This window comes from Perca fluviatilis, chromosome 14 (assembly GCF_010015445.1).
Source record: "Perca fluviatilis chromosome 14, GENO_Pfluv_1.0, whole genome shotgun sequence".
Classification (NCBI taxonomy): domain Eukaryota; kingdom Metazoa; phylum Chordata; class Actinopteri; order Perciformes; family Percidae; genus Perca; species Perca fluviatilis.
The window spans coordinates 19,033,798-19,051,742 of NC_053125.1; the positions used below are offsets into that span (position 1 = coordinate 19,033,798).

Genomic DNA, 17,945 nt, shown 5'->3' on the forward strand with positions numbered 1-17,945 from the left:
ATACTATCGAATCGCGATACTTGTAGAATCGAATCGGCACACATATATCGTGAAAGAATCTAATCGGGACAAAAGCATATGATCCCAGCCCTAGTAATTAAGTACCTAGAACTATTTACTCAAGAATGAGGTACTTGTACTTTACTACTTGAGTATTTTCTTTTCATGCCACTTTCTACTTCTGCTCCACTACATTTCAGAGGGAAATGTGGTACCGTTTACTCCACTACAATTCCACTTAACTAGCTTTTCAGCGCTCTCAACCGCATTGATTGTGAAATGCAATCAACAGATACACCTGTTATCCTCACTGTAATGTATGTGCAGAAAAAAAAATTTAAATCTAATTTCCCATCAGCCAAACCACTTTTGCACCAACAAATATTACATGCAACAGTTCCACTGAGGGATGACCACCAGGCTAGCTAGCAGGTCTCCACATCGCCGCAAACGTCTGAGCAAATTGTCATACAGGCATTACTTTGAGAAATCAACCATACATTCAAAGTCTAATGAGTTGATTTATTGCGTAAAACTATTATTGATAATTGAGCTGTATAACGAAAATGAGAGGCTGTTTCATATCCTCCTCCATCCAAGCTTGGTAGATTCAAAATGCATGCTAGGATACAATTTCAGTTTCACAATTACTTCCGGTGAAAATTTTAAAGAGACCAACTCCCATCTTCAACCTTTTTTGGAAGCTGTGTACCTACCTACACACATAATGAACAGATGAAGAAGACCTAATGAGCATTGGGAGGGTCTCCTAGTCTAAGACAACTGGGTCAAGAGACCAGAATATGGTATAAAACTATGCTGGATGCAGTGACTTTTGCTGAGAGAAGCGCTGATATAACAAAACTTGCTCTGAAGGGACTGAACTACCTGTTCCAGTATAAGTCAAGACAAAAAGAGAGCCAAAATGTTTTGCTGAATAATCCCAGGGATTAATATGGACTGAAGATACTGCAGTGTATTGATATTGATTTATTAAAAGACCTCCCAAACCACCCATTTAATGAGATGGTGACGGTAATAACTGCCGTTTTCTTGGTGCATGTCTTGGTGTATGCTCATATAACAAACTCCATAATGGACAATAAAGATTTGATTTAATGTACCGTATTTATTTATTCAAAAAAATCACTACCCAGTTTATACTGAGCATCTACAATTGAGAATGTTTATAATGCCAAATTACATTGTAGTTAACATGATCAAATCTCAAACTGACATTAAGTTATCCAATTTTGGCCAAATGACTTTGCGAAAACGTTAGGGCAGGCCATTAATTGAAGACAAAAAAAATACTCTAGGTGATTCATGGACTGACTCAGGAGAAAGATGGGACAAAAAAAATGCAAGTTAGATTTCTGCAAAGTCTGCTGCCAGGCAAAAAAATGTTCAATGAAGAAAAATAGCGGTGTCGGTTAAAGACAACAGAGCACAAAGATAAGACTGTGGCTCTTCACTGCAGTAACTATTACAAAAATTACATCTCACAAATAGGAACAGAATTGATGTGGCTAAGAAGGGAACATTTTTAACTTCCAGTAAGAAAACGAAGGATTTGACTGATGCAATAAATCAGACCTCCTGCTGATGCTGCACTACTGAACCCCCATCAGTGTGTGGAGCCAAGCGAGGGTGATGCCACGGAAAACAGAAACCGAAAGGTACTGTATATACGAACACATCGCCAGCATCACGTTCCAACGGTTCAGCAGGCACGCAGACAAAAGACACACATACAAATAAGGCTTCAGTTTCTTTCCCTTGTGCATTAGTAAAGTGACGTGGCAATTCTGTTCAGCCTGCAGCAGGGATAACAGCCGCGTCAGTGCGCATTCAGGCTTGCTGACTGTCAATAATCACCACTTCCCTGAATGAATTTGATGTGGCTTTCCTGTCCTACTATGATCAATGAGGTGGGAAATGACCAGCAGACAACTGCTTGTTCAGAGGTTTCTGTGTATAATGGGTGGAGAAATTTAAGGTTTCCAGTCTAACAACCGGCCCTTCATTCCCCTATATTAGGTCTACTCTACTACTGTAGAGTAAATCAGATCAGAAAGGTTTAGAGGCAGCCTGCTAGGACACTATGGATCGGCCCGGTTGGAGTAGGGTTAGTCTGCTCAGCCATCATGTGATCAGCATCATAAACTGACCCCGACAACCTGCTTAGCCTGAGAAGCCAGCCTGATGACCAGACTGACGGAATCCCTGGAGTCACACAAAAGGCAGACAAATAAATGGATCAAAGTCCGAAAAGGCCCTTTTTGTGTGTGTTTACATATTCCGTGTTGGTTTTGGATAGTTGAGACAAGGACACAGTGTTTAAGGTAAATGACCTTAAGAGACCAAATTGCTATATTTTGTTTTGCAAATATAGTACAAACACTATATGTCCAGAGTGGATTTATGGTTAGATGTGGTTATCTAGAGACTGAAGAATTCAAGTAAGGAGAGGATCACAAGCTGGACTAAAAACTACAAAAATGTGCGTCTGCAAGGAGAGAGGAAATACAAGTTTGGATGTACTTCGCACAAAGTGGATGTAGGCAGTCCTAAACTCAGTAGGGGCCTTTTGTATCTGCTCGCTCACCGTAAAAATCTAACAAGGCCTGGAGGAATCAACGCACACACATGCAACTAAAAGGAAAACTCCCTAAAGACCAGATAGGAAAGACAAACAAGGATAGAGTGTTAAGAACTCAAATTTTTCATTGAAAAACAAGCGGTCACAATTTGACTGTATGCCTTCACCCTGAGGACCCCGTTACGTGTGATGTGATCTAAGGTGACGTCCTGAATTTGGCCAACAGGTGTCCTCACACTGCAGGAACATTGTGAAAAGCTTCAACAATACACAGCCTACATATATCCAGTTCACATATTTAGTAGCCAAAGCCTGACAGTGTCTCTCTCTGTGGAGGAATTAAAATGGATGCCCATGATGCTGCCCTTAGTCGCTGCTGCTTAAAAGGCCCAAGCACAAGCCTTCACACTAACTCCAACTCCCTCTTTAGCTCATTATCTTTGGCTGACGTGCACACACACACTGCTGGTTGATCATCAACAGAGAGGTGAATTGTGAAATAGGCTGAGCAGGCAGATGTTTAACTCCCACAGAACATGCATTCAATAGCAATTGCAGCTTCAAATCCATACTTTCACTCCAATTTTCATCCCTCACCAACAACAGATGAAGGCAGCGTTTGCCTAACCTGCACAATGCCATATGGCTACATGCACTAATTGTACAAGAAAGAAAGCGGCCTCTGTCATCACGGCATCATGAGAAAAGATGGGAAACGGAGGGGGAGGGGGAAAAAAATAAGAGGGGACGTGGTGTACCTCTTTTAGGGATCTCCTGCAGGGGGATGGTATCCCCTCCGCCGTCGTAGGGCAAATAGGGGTCGGCCGCCCCGTCCTCCTCCTCCATGTTGACAGTTGAGACGAGGCTAGGCTAAGCTAAGCTAGGCTTCACTACGCACTGCTCGCTGCGTGTGTCAGTCGCTGCTGCTGCTGCCATGTTTACCAGAGGAAGACAAGCGGGGCTGTGTGAGTGTGTCCTCTCTCCCTCCCCCGCCCTTTTCTTTCTCCCTCCACTGCAGCAGCTGACTAGCTGATGATGTCACCACTCACACACACACTCAAAGGGAAAGACGACTAGCACACCAAGCCGGTCAACCCTGTCTGCTTGGTTGCTAAGGGAGATCTGTGAGCCTTGCCTGTATGGGAGAGACCATTGGGCCGGTCACAGGGGTGTGTGTGTGTGACAGGGTGAGCTCTAAAATGGAATATTCCATTCTGAGCAAATGGAGGGGGGATTAAAGTAAGGAGTAAATACACTACTCACAAAAAGTCAGGGATATTGAAATTTCAGGACGAACCTAAAATCCACTATAACCTTTACAGGTGAACTTAATGTGACCTTCTCTAAACCTTTGAATGCGCATGTCCAACCGTTCAACGTTTCAGTAATTTCTGCACAACTGGCTGTCCTCGTAACAAGGAGCTTAACGGCAAAATTCACAACAGGTGTTTGATCCATGAATCGACCAATACATTTCCTGGTTCAATTAGAATTGGAAATTAAACAGTCCTCCTCATCATGCTGTTCACATCATGAGACCAAGACGGCACCTATCAATTCATAGATACACTATCAATTGATCAACAGTACCTCGCCATTGCGAGGCTTCAAACAGGATGTTGTCAGACGGAAGTGGCCACTGAGCTTAGAGTGTCACACAGTGTCATCAGCAGGTTGCAACCTTATATACTGTCTATGGTTGCAACAGAGATACAGAGAGACTGGAAGGGTCAAAGAAAGGCATATAGAAGTGGACGTCCATTGGCCACATCCCACACTGATGACCGCTTCATATTGTACAGTGCTCTGCGGAACCGGATGATGAATGCCACTCAACTCCAGGCACATTTAAGGGAGGCGAGAGGCACCCAAGTGTCACGTCAGACTATTCAAAACCGTTTAAATCAGCGTGGTCTGTGTGCTAGACGACCTGCAATGGTCGTATAGACCTGAATCCCATAGAAAACCTATGGGATCAGCTGAGTCGCCGTGTTGAGGCCAGTAACTCTGTACCCCAGAACCTCAATGACCTGAGGGCCGCCCTTCAAGAAGAGTGGGATGCCATGCCTCAGCAGACAATAACTTGACTTGTGGACAGCACGAGACGTCGTTATCAAGCTGTAATTGATGCTCAAGGGCACACAGTTAGTGAGACATTTACATTTTTTGTTGTGGTATATCCACCACTGTTGTTGGCTTTTGTTTCAATACATTTTTTGAGATGAGGAAATCCCCATTGCATGCTTTTACTTAAATGCCCTACTTTCATGATATTGTACCACTTTTTACATTTTCCATAAATTTCACCCGAAATCCAGATATCCCTAACTTTTTGTGAGTAGTGTAATTAATTAATAGAAGTTCTAATAGTATGAGTGGAACAGGCTTTCTGTCAGGTGAATAATTGTAATTGTTATCAGCTTTATTTTCATGCAAAGATTTTACTGGCTCCAGCCCCAAAAATTTGAATATTTCCTGCTTTCTTTGTCTCATATGATGGTAAACTGAATATGTTGGACTTTCAAACTGTCAGTCATGTGAGACCCTATGGTCTAACATATCTTATGGTCAGACCACAAAAAGACAAGAGGTCTTTTTCACAATTGTCTTGTAGAGTAAATGCGTGACTGACAACATATTCTTCAGATTAATCAATATTGGAAATATTTTTTTGTTGAAGCTAGGGATGCATTGATCTGATCGCTGTATGGGAATTGGAGCAGATACTTTGGGGGTCAGCCAGAAATGACCATCCACATAATTTAATTTAATCAACAGTTTCAATCAAGTGTTTCTGTTATGTTATTTTCAAAAAGTCACTCAGTGGTTAATGTCAACTCAGTTTTCAGTGGCACAGCAATTGCTGGCCTCATGTTACCTTTACATAAAAAGGATCCCAATGAGCTCCAGCCAGTGATGCTAACATAAGAGATCATTTGTAGTATCAGACTGATGAATGGTGTCTGCAGAAACTCTGAGTTGAGTTGTTGGAATTGGTATTGCAAGAGAAAAGTCAGATCGGTCCATCTCTGGTTACAGCCCAAACTGATAAAAGAGAAAACTTTCCACAGCAGTATTTTGCCAATTCAACTCAAAATCACTTAGCCTATTCATAAATGAAAAAAATAAAATAAAAAAAGCTTTCTGATTGCACAAACAAGGTCAAGGCTCAATAACTATTTGCCCATTGGAGTTATTTGTCAATCTGCCTTGTTATTTTTGAATAAATTCCACTGCCACAAAGAGAAAATGAAATACTGTTTTGGGGATTGTAACTCCTAATTTCCACAGCATGCGTAACGGCTGCGGACCGGCTCCGCTGCGTGCTCCGCCATCCGTCAATACCCACCAGGTCCGGATTTGTTGCGGAACGGCTGCGGCCATGACTGACCGCTGTAGTCACAAGGACCCACAAGTTCTTTTTTTTTTCGCGAATTCAGGTAGAATAGAACCACAAAACCAACAACAGTTTGTTTCCATCCAGAGGACTAGAGGGGAAACGACACTGTGCTGTGTTTTCAAGGTGTAGTGCAGGGAAATATGATCCGCCGTGAGCACGGTGTATTTTATTTTGAAAATTAACCGGATATTTATTTTGTTTCTGTGCTCGACTTCCTGTCCCGCACTATCTGCCGTGTGCTGAATTGCTGCGGAGCTCTCCGGCGTCCGGCAAAAATAGAAGCTCTGCGTATCTGCTGCGTGTTCCACAGTCAGTGGTAATACACACATCGACTTTAATGGAAACCTAATGACTCCGCCGCCGTTTCGCAGCCATTATGCATCTGCAAAAAGTGACACCAATGTCAGATACACAGCAGTTGCTCAATTTTCCTCTCTAGTTCTCTCTCTACAGGGAGGATATGAAACATATGAGATTATCTGGACGTCTCGCAGCATCTGTGCCATAATGCAAGACAGACTGTACTGACTCTAATGTAGAGTAACTCTCTCTAGTCCCTTTAAACCAATCTGAATGGGGGTGGATTTAATGCTTATAATCCAAAAGCGACCACAGTTACCGTTTCAAGACAGAAGGTGTTTTGTAAACTTGATGTGAATATGTGTTATTGTATGAAACAATGCAACTTAAGTCAGGCTCTTCCACATGACTTGCAGTTCCCAGGCCTAAACAATGAGACCCTGACATTTCACACGCTGTAACTATGTTTTCACTATAACATAAAAAGCCAAGACCTACCTTTCAGCAGGGCTCCTGTTGCTAGGCAATGACAGTGGTGATGTCAGCCATAGTTTGCTACTACTGCTCAACAAGTCCCAGTCAGGACATTGCCCAAACCAGCAAAACAACATGAAGTTTGAAACAAAAATCTCAGTAATCCAGTGAGTTAAAATGTAACAGAATAAATCCTTTTCAAATCAAATTTCCCCAAAGCATTGCTCTGTTGATCTCCTTTACTTTTTCCAAGCAAACAAAGTTTCAGCAAAATTCTTCACAGAGTGAACAGGCCCTTTGCTCACACTGCAGTCATAGCCCAGAGGAGGGCTTTGCAAGCTTCCCCATGAACCCACCCCTCATTTCTACCTAAAAATAGCACAGAGAGACAGAGACAGGCAACACACCAGCTTCAAGGAAGAACAGCCATCCAGAGATTTCCTGAAACTCTAGCTCACACAGACACCTTGCAGCCAAACGGGTTCATGGGAATGCCAGTACACATATGGGTGTCACACACAAATCAACTGACAAGAGCAGGAGGTGGAGCCCAGGCAAATACAGTAATACATTACAATTCGGTCCAAAGTTATAAATGATTGTTAGACCTTTTTTACGTCCTGGTTAATACAACAGTGGTTATCATATTTCTTCAATATTTGTAGGAAACGTATCAATTATGCATTGTTGCAACATTTCAATGAAGCTCGCCCTCCATTTGTAGCAGCAGTGACAGTATACGTGGAGGCAGGTTAGGGTTACCCCATGCTTTCACCTTCCATACTGAAAGTAGTCAACTGGCCAGAGGTCCAGTTTCAGAGAAAAAGAAAGAGGGGCTAATCACCAGGCAGAGACTGGAGACACTGACATGCAAGCCAATCCCTCTTACATAAACATACAGTAGATAAACACAACCTCTACTACCTCTGGGACTAAAATCCAGTATTGGTCTGGCTATAATATGTAAGCTAATAAGCTAACATGCTCAATATTACGTTATGTTCTTTTAAAGATTATTTTTTGGGCATTTTTAGGCTTTTTTTGAGAGGACAGCTGAAGAAATGAAAGGGGAGAGAGGGGGGAATGACATGCAGCAAAGGGCCGCAGGTCGGAGTCGAACTCTGGCCCACTGCGTCGAGGAGTAAACCTCTATATATGGGCGCCCACTCTACCAACTGAGCTATCCGGGCGCCCAGGTTATGTTCTTTCAACGACATGTTGTTGGTAGCTTGTGGCCTGGAGGTAAAATGGTTGCCCCACAACCACAAGGTTGGCGGATCAATCCCAGGTCGTCCGGCCACATGTCCAAGTGTCCCTGAACAAGACACTGAACCACAAGTTGCTCCCCGGACGCTGTATGTATAGCTGTCCACTGCTCCTAATACTTAGGATGGGTTAAATGCAGTAATAGAATTTCACTACATTGTACTGTGTGTATGTGACAATATAAAAAAAGTTTGTTTATGTTCACAAGCTAACATTAGCTTGTTAAAATGCTAAATGTGATGCTTAACCTAGCATAAAATAGTTGTTAATATGCGTGATAACATGCTAACTGTATGGCTGTAAACATGAACTGTGCTTCGAGCTAAATGCTAATGTTGGAATACCAACGTTGGTATTGAGCTTTAAACACAACCGAGCATAAATACAGCAAACAAAGAAGATGGATACATCTTCAATATTGCCTTTGCTGCAGCACTACTTCTATTTATCTTGTTCCATACAATCGCACTTCTGTCTGCATCCTGCTGCACTGTACATGGTCGTCCATATAGTTAAAGTGATGGGTCGGAGTAATTCACCCTAGGATCCTTTGCACCATGACCTCGAGCCAAACACCCCCCAGAAGCTTTTTTCACCTGGGTCGAACATTGGGAGAGTTAGCGTAGAGTAGCGTTATCAGCTGAATAGCTTAGCGCAGGGGCTAATGGATCCAGTGATGTATCTCGTAAATGACCCCACTAATAATGCCCGAAATGATACCAAACTTCTACACTAGTACAAATAGGTTATGCACTCATAAAACGATGGATTGGAAAGTTTGTAAGTACACCAGAAGTGTATGTAAATAACACTTGCCTGCTGGCTTCTGCTCTCTGCTGTTGTTGTTGTTGCTGCTGCTGCCAGCAGTTAGACGAGTGCTTAGGGCCGTCTATAAATTACTACACCAAAAAGAGATGCAACAAAAATATTTATTGATTTAATGATTAAATAAGGTAATGTCTCCAAACTTACCTCAATTATAACTTGTCTCCTGCTAGTTATACTACAGCACTTTATAAAAAAAAAAAAAAAGTTAAATTAATAAATATTTTTGTTGCATCTCTTTTCGGTGTTGTAATTTGTAGACGGCCCTAAGCACTCTTACTGCCCGTTAGGTAGCAGCAGCAGCAGAGACAAAAAGCCAGCAGGCAAGTGTTATTTACATACACTTCTGGTGTACTTACAAACTTTCCAATCCATTGTTTTATGAGTAAATAAACTATTTGTACTAGTGTAGAAGTTTGGTATCATTTCGGGCATTATTATTGGGGTCATTTACGAGATACATCAATGGAACCATTAGCCCCTGCGCTAAGCTATTCAGCTGATTACGCTACTCTACGCTAACTCTCCCAATGTTGGACCCAGGTGAAAAAAGCTTCTGGGGGGGGTGTTTGGCTTGAGGTCATGGTGCAAAGGACCCTAGGGTGAAATTACTCCGAACCATCACTTTAAGTCACCTGTGTGTCTCCTACTGAACAGCCTGGTCACCCAGTCTCCTTTTTAATAATGAATAGACTGAGTCTAAACTCTAGAGTCGTTATATCACTGCTACTACACTTCAATAAAAACATACAACTAAAGCCAGTAGACAATTCACTTTGAGAGATCTGTATATATCACTGTTGCTGGTAGTACTGTGGCTACAATGCAGACAGAAAATTCCTACAGAAAATACAAGCTAATGGTAGTCCAAAAGCCTGTTTAGATGTTCAGATATCTTGCCATTAAAATTGTAAAAACAGAAGCCTTTCAATCAACCTGCTATTAAATGTTATAAGATTCACAACTTTCTCCATTAGTGCACACTGTAACCTTAGAAATGCGCTCATTGTTTTATGTGCCTTTTTGAGAACCTTCCCACAGAATTGTGAGCTTTTATGTTGGCAACACTGAACACAAGAATGAACAAATTTTTCAGGTTCTGAGCATGAGATGTTCACTTTAACAGAAATATTACAGGCTTTTGTGCCAACCATATTCACATGACTTATAATGCCTGATAGAGAGAGCTGTAACAGAGCAAGTCTTTCTGCACTCTCATCAGTGCAAAACAGGAAAAGCTGTGTTCAGACTTAAACTGAAAAAAGTTGCACCACAGAAAAGGGAGATTGCAGATAATAGGAGAATAAGCAGCAGGGAAAATGTCTGTTCTCTACAAGCAACTAGTCCAGTTTACTTGCACCACAACTTTGCATAAAAGTGTGTTTTTATTTTTCATTGTGTCGTCAAGCTGACACAAATAAAGGCAATTAATCCTAATTATCTAAATTAAATAGACAGAAAGAGTTTATACACAACATGAACACACTAGTTTGTTAACTTCAGTCTCCCCCCCCGAGCTGACACCTTAGACACATGCCCCTCAGCATGAGCGCTTTCTGTTTGACCAGCTGCAATTCAAAACTAAAGAGAGAAATCACCAGATTTACTCAGACAAGGAACAACAAACAGGACGCAGCAGATCGGATGTCGATGGGTCACAAGATATACCAGTCACTGAGCCTCTGAATGAATGAGAAACAGGTATGTGCACTGGAATGACAGGTAGGATTATAATTACTCAGCAGGAAACACAATGGTATAACACATTTAACAATTGCATAATAAATACTATATCTTTTTTAGAAGCTAAAATCACTGTGTCTCACTTGTACACTACACTCCACCTAAACTGTTCTATATTTGGCCAGCTGATGACACATTTATGAATAAAAAAAAAACAAAAAAAAAAAACAGAGCCTCTGCCACGTGTCTGTATTATTACTAACACCCACCTATCTTTCATTGCTTGCTACCTGACACGAAAGACCAATCCAAGTAAGCCACAAGACAAGGCGGAGTAGGAACAACGAGCAAGGCCAAAGCACACATAAAGCGATGAGACCACAAAACTGCAGGAAACAGGAAGCAATATTGTTGAAAAGGTGACCAGGTCAAGATGGTGGATGGAAACAGGAGAACACAAATAGGCAAAATCATGAAACCATGCAAAATAAAGTTTGGTATAAGAACAGTCATTGTTATGTTTGTAGTTCTGGACAGAACGACAATTATGACTGGATGTGCAAGACAACCAAACAAATGATTGTTGGTGGAAAAAAAAAAAAACTTAAAATAATAAAAAAATAAAAATAAAAAACTTACAAATGGTTATAAAGCGAATAACGTTAAAAGGAACACACCGACTTATTGGGACTTTAGCTTATTCACCGTATCCCCCAGAGTTAGATAAGTCCGTACATACCCTCCTCATCTCCGTGCGTGTTGTAACTCTGTCTGACACACCCACCGCTAGCCTAGCTTAGCACAGATCCTGGAGGTAACCAGCTCCAACTAGCCTACTGCTCCCAATAAGTGACAAAATAACGCCAACATGTTCCTATTTGATTTGATTTTTCCTATGAGAAGGGTATGTACGGACTTATCTAACTCTGGGGTATACGGTGAATAAGCTAAAGTCCCAATAAGTCGGTGTGTTCCTTCAAAGACCGACCAAAGAAATTGTGCAATTTTTAAATCAATTTAATAATTAATTCACTCCGATTGGCTATCACCTCAACTTTTTATCATTTGTTATCACGGGACTTGAGAGTCTCACTATTTGCTGAATGAAGACCATGAGATACGGTCAAAACCTCTCAAGCCTAATACGTTTACTTCTGTGCTCAGATAATTCGGTTATCAGCAGGCTACAAAGAAGTGACTTTGGCTTGTCTATATCCATATTTATTTCCCATTTTTATATCGATTAACAGTTTTATAACCATTTGTGAGGCTGCTTCAGACAAAACAGGAGCAGGACAATGATGCTGGGTGGATGCTGGGCAGCAGGTGTCTGTAGAGTGCGACAGGACGGCATGTAGAGCAGCTGATGGGTGTGGATGGAGATGAGGAGGGGGCCCAATGGCAGAGCAACTGCGCCATAGAACAGCAACACACACGAGCAAACACACACTTGATGCGTCTTGACATCAGCAGTGGGGTGACTCATAACCAGAACAGCAACGCTTCTGCTTAGTCAGGAGATAAACTGGATTGTGGACTTGAAGATGCAGCAACAGAAAGAATGGAGCACAGTGGGAAGCTCACTGAGAATTCAAGTAAAGGTCCTATCTGATTGGAGGGGGAGGGTCAGTGTTCGTCAAGCCTTGGTCACAGGGGGGGGGGAAGCTCAAAAGGTCCAGAACCAATCAAACAGCTTGGGGGAGGTATTTGGAGGCATCCCGTTCTCCCTACCTGGGGAGGTAGCGTCCCCATCCAGCAGGTTGTCGTCCTCTGTGGTGTGGAAGTCCATGATAACGCCGGCTCCATCCAGCAGCTCCTCGTCGCTGCTGGCGCTGGCGATGCTGTTGTAGCTGTTCCTGCAGTAGCCTCTGTGATACAGCTGCTCCGACTCCATTTAGCAACACGCCGGTGCCCTGGATGATAAGGAGGGAGGAAGGGAGGGAAGGAGGGGAGTGGTGGAGATATACACACCGTGTTGTGAGGATGCTAGATTATAGAGTCTACAGACTGAAGTGGGTCACAGATGAGTTGGGTGGGTTATTTACGTGCATACTGAATCAGAAAAACAGCAAAGACAGACAGGCCCACAGTGAGGCTGTGATGGAGAGATTATAGTCATACACTCATTCATGGTCCAGCAAAAAAATCTACTTCATCATTTGAGCAGTAAGAGAAACATAACCAGTTCCCAGAGCTTGTTCTCAGACAAACAAAAACCTGAACTGAAAGACAATAATCTGGTCACACATTCTTTCATTGTATCCATCACATTTCTGTCCAGTTATATTTGGAGAACAAAAAGAGCAAACATACATGAGAAGTGCCCACAAAGTCCTTTAATTATTCTAAAAAAAAAATCATAAATATACACAGAGAGTTTGACCCATCTTCCAGAAATTATCACCAGATCAAAATATAGCCTACTCTATATTATAGTCAATATTGTTTAGATCACTGACTTAAATGTCCGCAAGCCTCTCACAGACCCTGCCCATATTATATATTTTAAAAAGTCTGTCATTTCAAATTTTAATCTTCTACTGTCTGTGTTGTGTTTCAATTGACATTTCCAGTGTTAGCAATCCACGTACACGTGTTCTTGGCAACAACAACAACAAAAAAGGTGATTACTGGTAAGAAAATTGACAACACAGACACACAAATACAAAAATGTGTGCAACTACATTTTCAAGGTGCAGATAACCTTGAGAGATAAGAGAAATATTGTAACCGCTGGACCGCACGGTGATGGAAGATTAAGTGAAACAAAAAGGGAATGAGGTGTGGAAGGAATGTGAGGGAAGGGATACAGGACATCCATTTAGAGTTTAGAAGAATGCGGACTGTCAGAGATGGCCAGCCATGCTAATGAAGAGGTAGAATGACTGAGAACAAATATTTGAACCCCTTTACCAGAGATACAAGGTGAAGAAGAAAAATGCATTCGACCTGTGATTGTAGATTTAAACCATCAATAAATCTAGTGTACTGGGGAGTCTAGCAGCTATCATAAAAATCAATATCTCAGCTATGAAAGTCTTTTCTTTTGCAACAACATTTAAGAATAATAATAATTTCCAAGGCTTTTCCTTAAAAGAACTATGTAATCAGTTACAAAAAAATTTGAATGTGTGAATCTTAATTAAAAATGTCAAATTACTGTAATAATAATAATAAATTGAATTTATATAGCGTAACCTAAAAATGGTATAATGTAAAATATGTCTACAGGAAAGCACACAATTCAACATATATGGAGAATAAAGTTTCCGATGACAAATAAATGTTTTACTTGGGTATGAATTGAGATTTGCTCTTTAATAAACCCTTATTTTCTCTATAGATAGTACCAAATTACATAGTTATATTAATAAACTTCCTGGGAAATTATTAGGAAATCATGGACCCATAAAATGAAGTATTACCTAGGCCTACATATTGAAGATACCTTGGATTCAGATGCATAATGCTAATAGGAATGAGGTTCTCGGCTTTTTATTTATTTTTTATTTTTTTCTTAATTTGTTTGGTTCCTTTAATGCTTAGAATGTCAAGATATTTGGCATTTATGTTATACTGTTCTGTTGGCTGCACAGCCAAGTGGTGTATTTATAGACTGAGGGATTAAAATGACACATGGACATCCTCCCTACAATGAGAGGATGATTATGATAATAAAACTGCTGGACCAAAGAGAGCAGAGTGGCGTCAACACACAACATGTCACCTTTGCTTAAACCCCGCCTCCATGTGGAAGAGGTGGGAACTACACAAGAATCTGTGACCACAAACTGTGACAGACGTGACCTAAATGATCCCCACCAGGCCGAGCACAAGGACTCCTGAAAATTAGAAGATAACCCGAAGATATTTATAGGACTATCAGCCACAAGGCATGATGAGTCCCACAGTAATAAAGAAAGAGAGAAGAAGAGAGTTCAGGAGAAAGATGGTGCTGCAGCCTGACTGAACGTCACTAATACTTTATGGTTTGACTGGCGACTACATATTTCACTATATATGTGAAAAAAAGGCTAAACAGATTTCTAAGCTCCCTTTTTATTGACCTGAATAGATTCGACTTATGTGATCTGGATTTTTCTCGCATGTGCTGTGTGCTGACATTCAGAAAAGGCCACAATGAAAAGGAAATGAAGAAAAAGAAAAGTTGGAGTCAGCTCGATAGATTTAGGAAGTAGGAAGTGATTTTGTAACAAAACAATCATTTTATCCAGTGCATACAGAAAGTGAATGCCAAGGAAAGAGAATGTTTTTAAACTGCCACAAGCATATTTTTGGCCATTCTGTACTGCAAATGGCTAATATATTGCCACAGACAATTTTTGGTCAGGCTTTATTTCACATTTATTTCATATTAAAAAATGGCTTGCAACAGCGCCGACCCTTTCCTTTTAGATGTGGGGTGTTGCAGTGAAAGTCACTCTCCTCTAACAAAAAAATCCAGACACTTTGTTATGATAATAAATTACTACATCTCGGCACATGCTATGATGAACAAAAGCCTGCCGCAAACGCCAACAGTGAAACTGAAGACCACTAATCCACTCTGGCACAAACTCTATAATGTGAGGCACACAGGGAAGAGAAACTTTCCCTGCGGCAACAATTGCACCGATTCACCATGAGACAGGACTTCCCTTTGCAGTATATCAAATCAACGTGGCCAGGAAATTCAATTACGCTTGTTTGCAGAGTCAATCTCAAGGCAGAGATCCTCTAGGTGAGCTCATGTGATGTCGGCCTCTAGTTACACTGCAGAACAGAAAAGAAAATCTTGTGCCGGTCTGAAATCTAAACTACTCTACTTAATCACACATCACACTTTCAGTACTTTACTATTTTGTTTGGACTTAAACTAAGCTTTTGTGGCTTAGTTTGAACACACAGGGGTGCCGATTAATGCGGCATTGCTAACCAGGGCAAATTAGAGTGAGAGTATAAAATGCATGTTAAAAGTGTGCAATTATCTTTTCAGACAGACAGTTTTGATATTAAATAAACTGTGCTGCTGAGCCTCTTACGATGGTCTGGTTCAATTAGACTTGTCATCTTTTGTCCTATTTCTCTCCGCTGGTGACATTTGATAGCTATAATTATGACAGTCTGCAGTATACTTGTTCATGTTTCCATTCATTCTTTGCAACAGTAATCAAAACCGTAATTATGCCAGGGAGACTAGGGCGTGTTGATAATTGAGGAGCTACTATCCTACGAGTCAGATTTCATTTTGGTGTTTGAGGATGTGCTAGAGGGAGGAGTGTGTGTGTGTGTGTGTGTGTGTGTGTGTGTGTGTGTGTGTGTGTGTGTGTGTGTGTGTGTGTGTGTGTGTGTGTGTGTGTGTGTGTGTGTGTGTGTGTCAGTCGATAACAGCAGCATAATCAACAGCGAGGGAACAAAACATTGCAGGGTCTGCTGATGTTACACAACTAGTTGAGCAGCGAGGGCCGTTATCTTTCTCTGGCTGGTCACTATGGAGGTGTTGCCCAGACGACTGTTGGGATGTGACTCAGCGTTTTGCCCTCCCTCTAACCGACAAGCTCCCACCTCCTCCATAGACAGGACCAATAAAGTTGACACGTGTTCCTCAAAAGGCAGCGGGCGATCAATATATGGATCGCTTTGTAGCAAAACATCCAGCGTACAGCAGCTCCAACACAACGGGGAGCTTTCACTCCTCACAATTACCAGCACGTCAACAACATACAGCACTGACTAACTGCTGGAGTTGTGCAGTCATGTGATGTCAGTTTGAGAAAATAATACTCAGGAAAACAAATATCTTGAATAAAACAAAAACCTCTGTCTTCAAAGTTAATGTCAGATACTATAAGTGGTTACAGTTTTAAATGGATTTAACTTAAAATAAATTATATATAAATTTTATATATATATATATATATATATATTTTTTTTTTTTATTACTTAATCTATTTAACTTTTCATTAAACCATTTAGTTTACATCATGTAAACCTACACATGTAAATTACACATCATGTTACTGTCTCAAGGAGAGATCCTGCTGTAAAATAAAAACAACAGGCCTGACTGAAGACAGGGGAAGTTCCTACTTTTACAAAATGAATGCTGATCATCAAATCACAAGATTTGTCACGACAAGTTCATTAAGGTATCTAATTATATGATGTAATTGTGTGCTACTAATCGTTTAGGAAGAGCTGGCCTCACTTTAAAACAGAAATCTTGTAATGGAGATGTAAAGTCTAGGCTGATGTTTTGAAGTGAAAGTCACGACAAGTGATTTAGCAAGATTCTTTTGCGGACGTGTGTAATCCGACCTTCTACTTCCTATTAACACCATAGTAAGAAAACAGCAGGGGATCTTACAGACAGGAGGGAGGTAACAACTTAAATGAGATGTCTCGACTGTCTGACTGTGAATGAAACTCTAAGGTCATGCTTAACTAAATGACTGCAATCACTCCAGACAGACGTAACACAATCAGGCGCGCTGATTAAACCAACAGCCATGGCAAATCAAATAAGGAGTGGGGCAGTGCCTTTGGTTTGACCTGTCTGTAACCACAGGTTGGAAAGAGTCTTGGTTCTGTTGTGAGAGGACAGACGGCTAATCATAAATCATAAATATATAATTAAATACCTGAAAACAGTGATGGAATGAAAAGGTGTTGGGTTAATGTTTAACATTAACATTAACTTTTAGTTTCAAGGACATCTTGTCGACATGTAAGGTCTTTGTTAGTAAATGGGGCTGTGTGAAATGATTATGAATGTAAAAGTGGATTTACATCATGATCAGGGTTACAACTTCTCACACTGACAACAAGGCTTCTGTATTTTCAATTCAATTTAATTTGCATTTTTCCCACAAATATGAAGTTCAGAGTAAAAAAATCATCTTTAATATTTTATGAAATTTGAGTGTCATGTAGAGACACTTGCAGTAGTTTAAATTTACACAGAAAAAAAAGCGTACACAGGCCTAAAATACAGCATCCCAGCTCACCCTATACATGCAGTCACCTCGCCTCAATATGTCTGACGTGATGTCTGCTGGTGCTAAAATGGTTTGTCAATTGACAAATACAATTTTGATAACTTCATCATTCAACATAAAAATTACAAACACTTGCCGGGTTCCTGCTTCTGAATTGTGACTATTTGCTTTTTTCATGATTTGTATCATTGTGAAATGGATAGCTTTGAGATTTCGACTGTTGACAAAACCAACAATTTGATGATGTAACCTCGGCTGTGGGAACATGCAATGGGCATTTTTCACTCTTTTCCCCCCAAATTTATAGACCAAACAACTTTATGATTAATTGAATTTGTAATCAAGTGATTAATCTGTAATCGGAAATTCATTAGCTGCAGCACTGCTGTCCACACCA

General features: G+C 40.8%; 1 protein-coding gene across 8 annotated transcripts in view; it reads right to left on the reverse strand.

Moving 5' to 3' along the window:
- The window catches only part of clcn3 (chloride channel 3), a 38,304-nt gene that overhangs the window by 19,006 nt on the left and 1,353 nt on the right, over positions 1-17,945 (reverse strand). For 4 of the 8 annotated variants that reach the window (XM_039822024.1, XM_039822028.1, XM_039822030.1 and 1 more), the window contains exon 2: positions 12,282-12,463. The exons of 1 other annotated variant lie outside the window; for it this stretch is intronic. In XM_039822024.1, the coding sequence (XP_039677958.1) occupies positions 12,282-12,444 (163 nt within the window). In that variant the 5' untranslated portion in view covers positions 12,445-12,463. Of the gene's footprint in view, positions 1-3,360; positions 3,721-6,800; positions 6,946-12,281; positions 12,464-17,945 lie in introns of those variants that run through there. 3 more of the 8 variants (XM_039822025.1, XM_039822031.1, XM_039822029.1) reach the window with 2 other exon arrangements.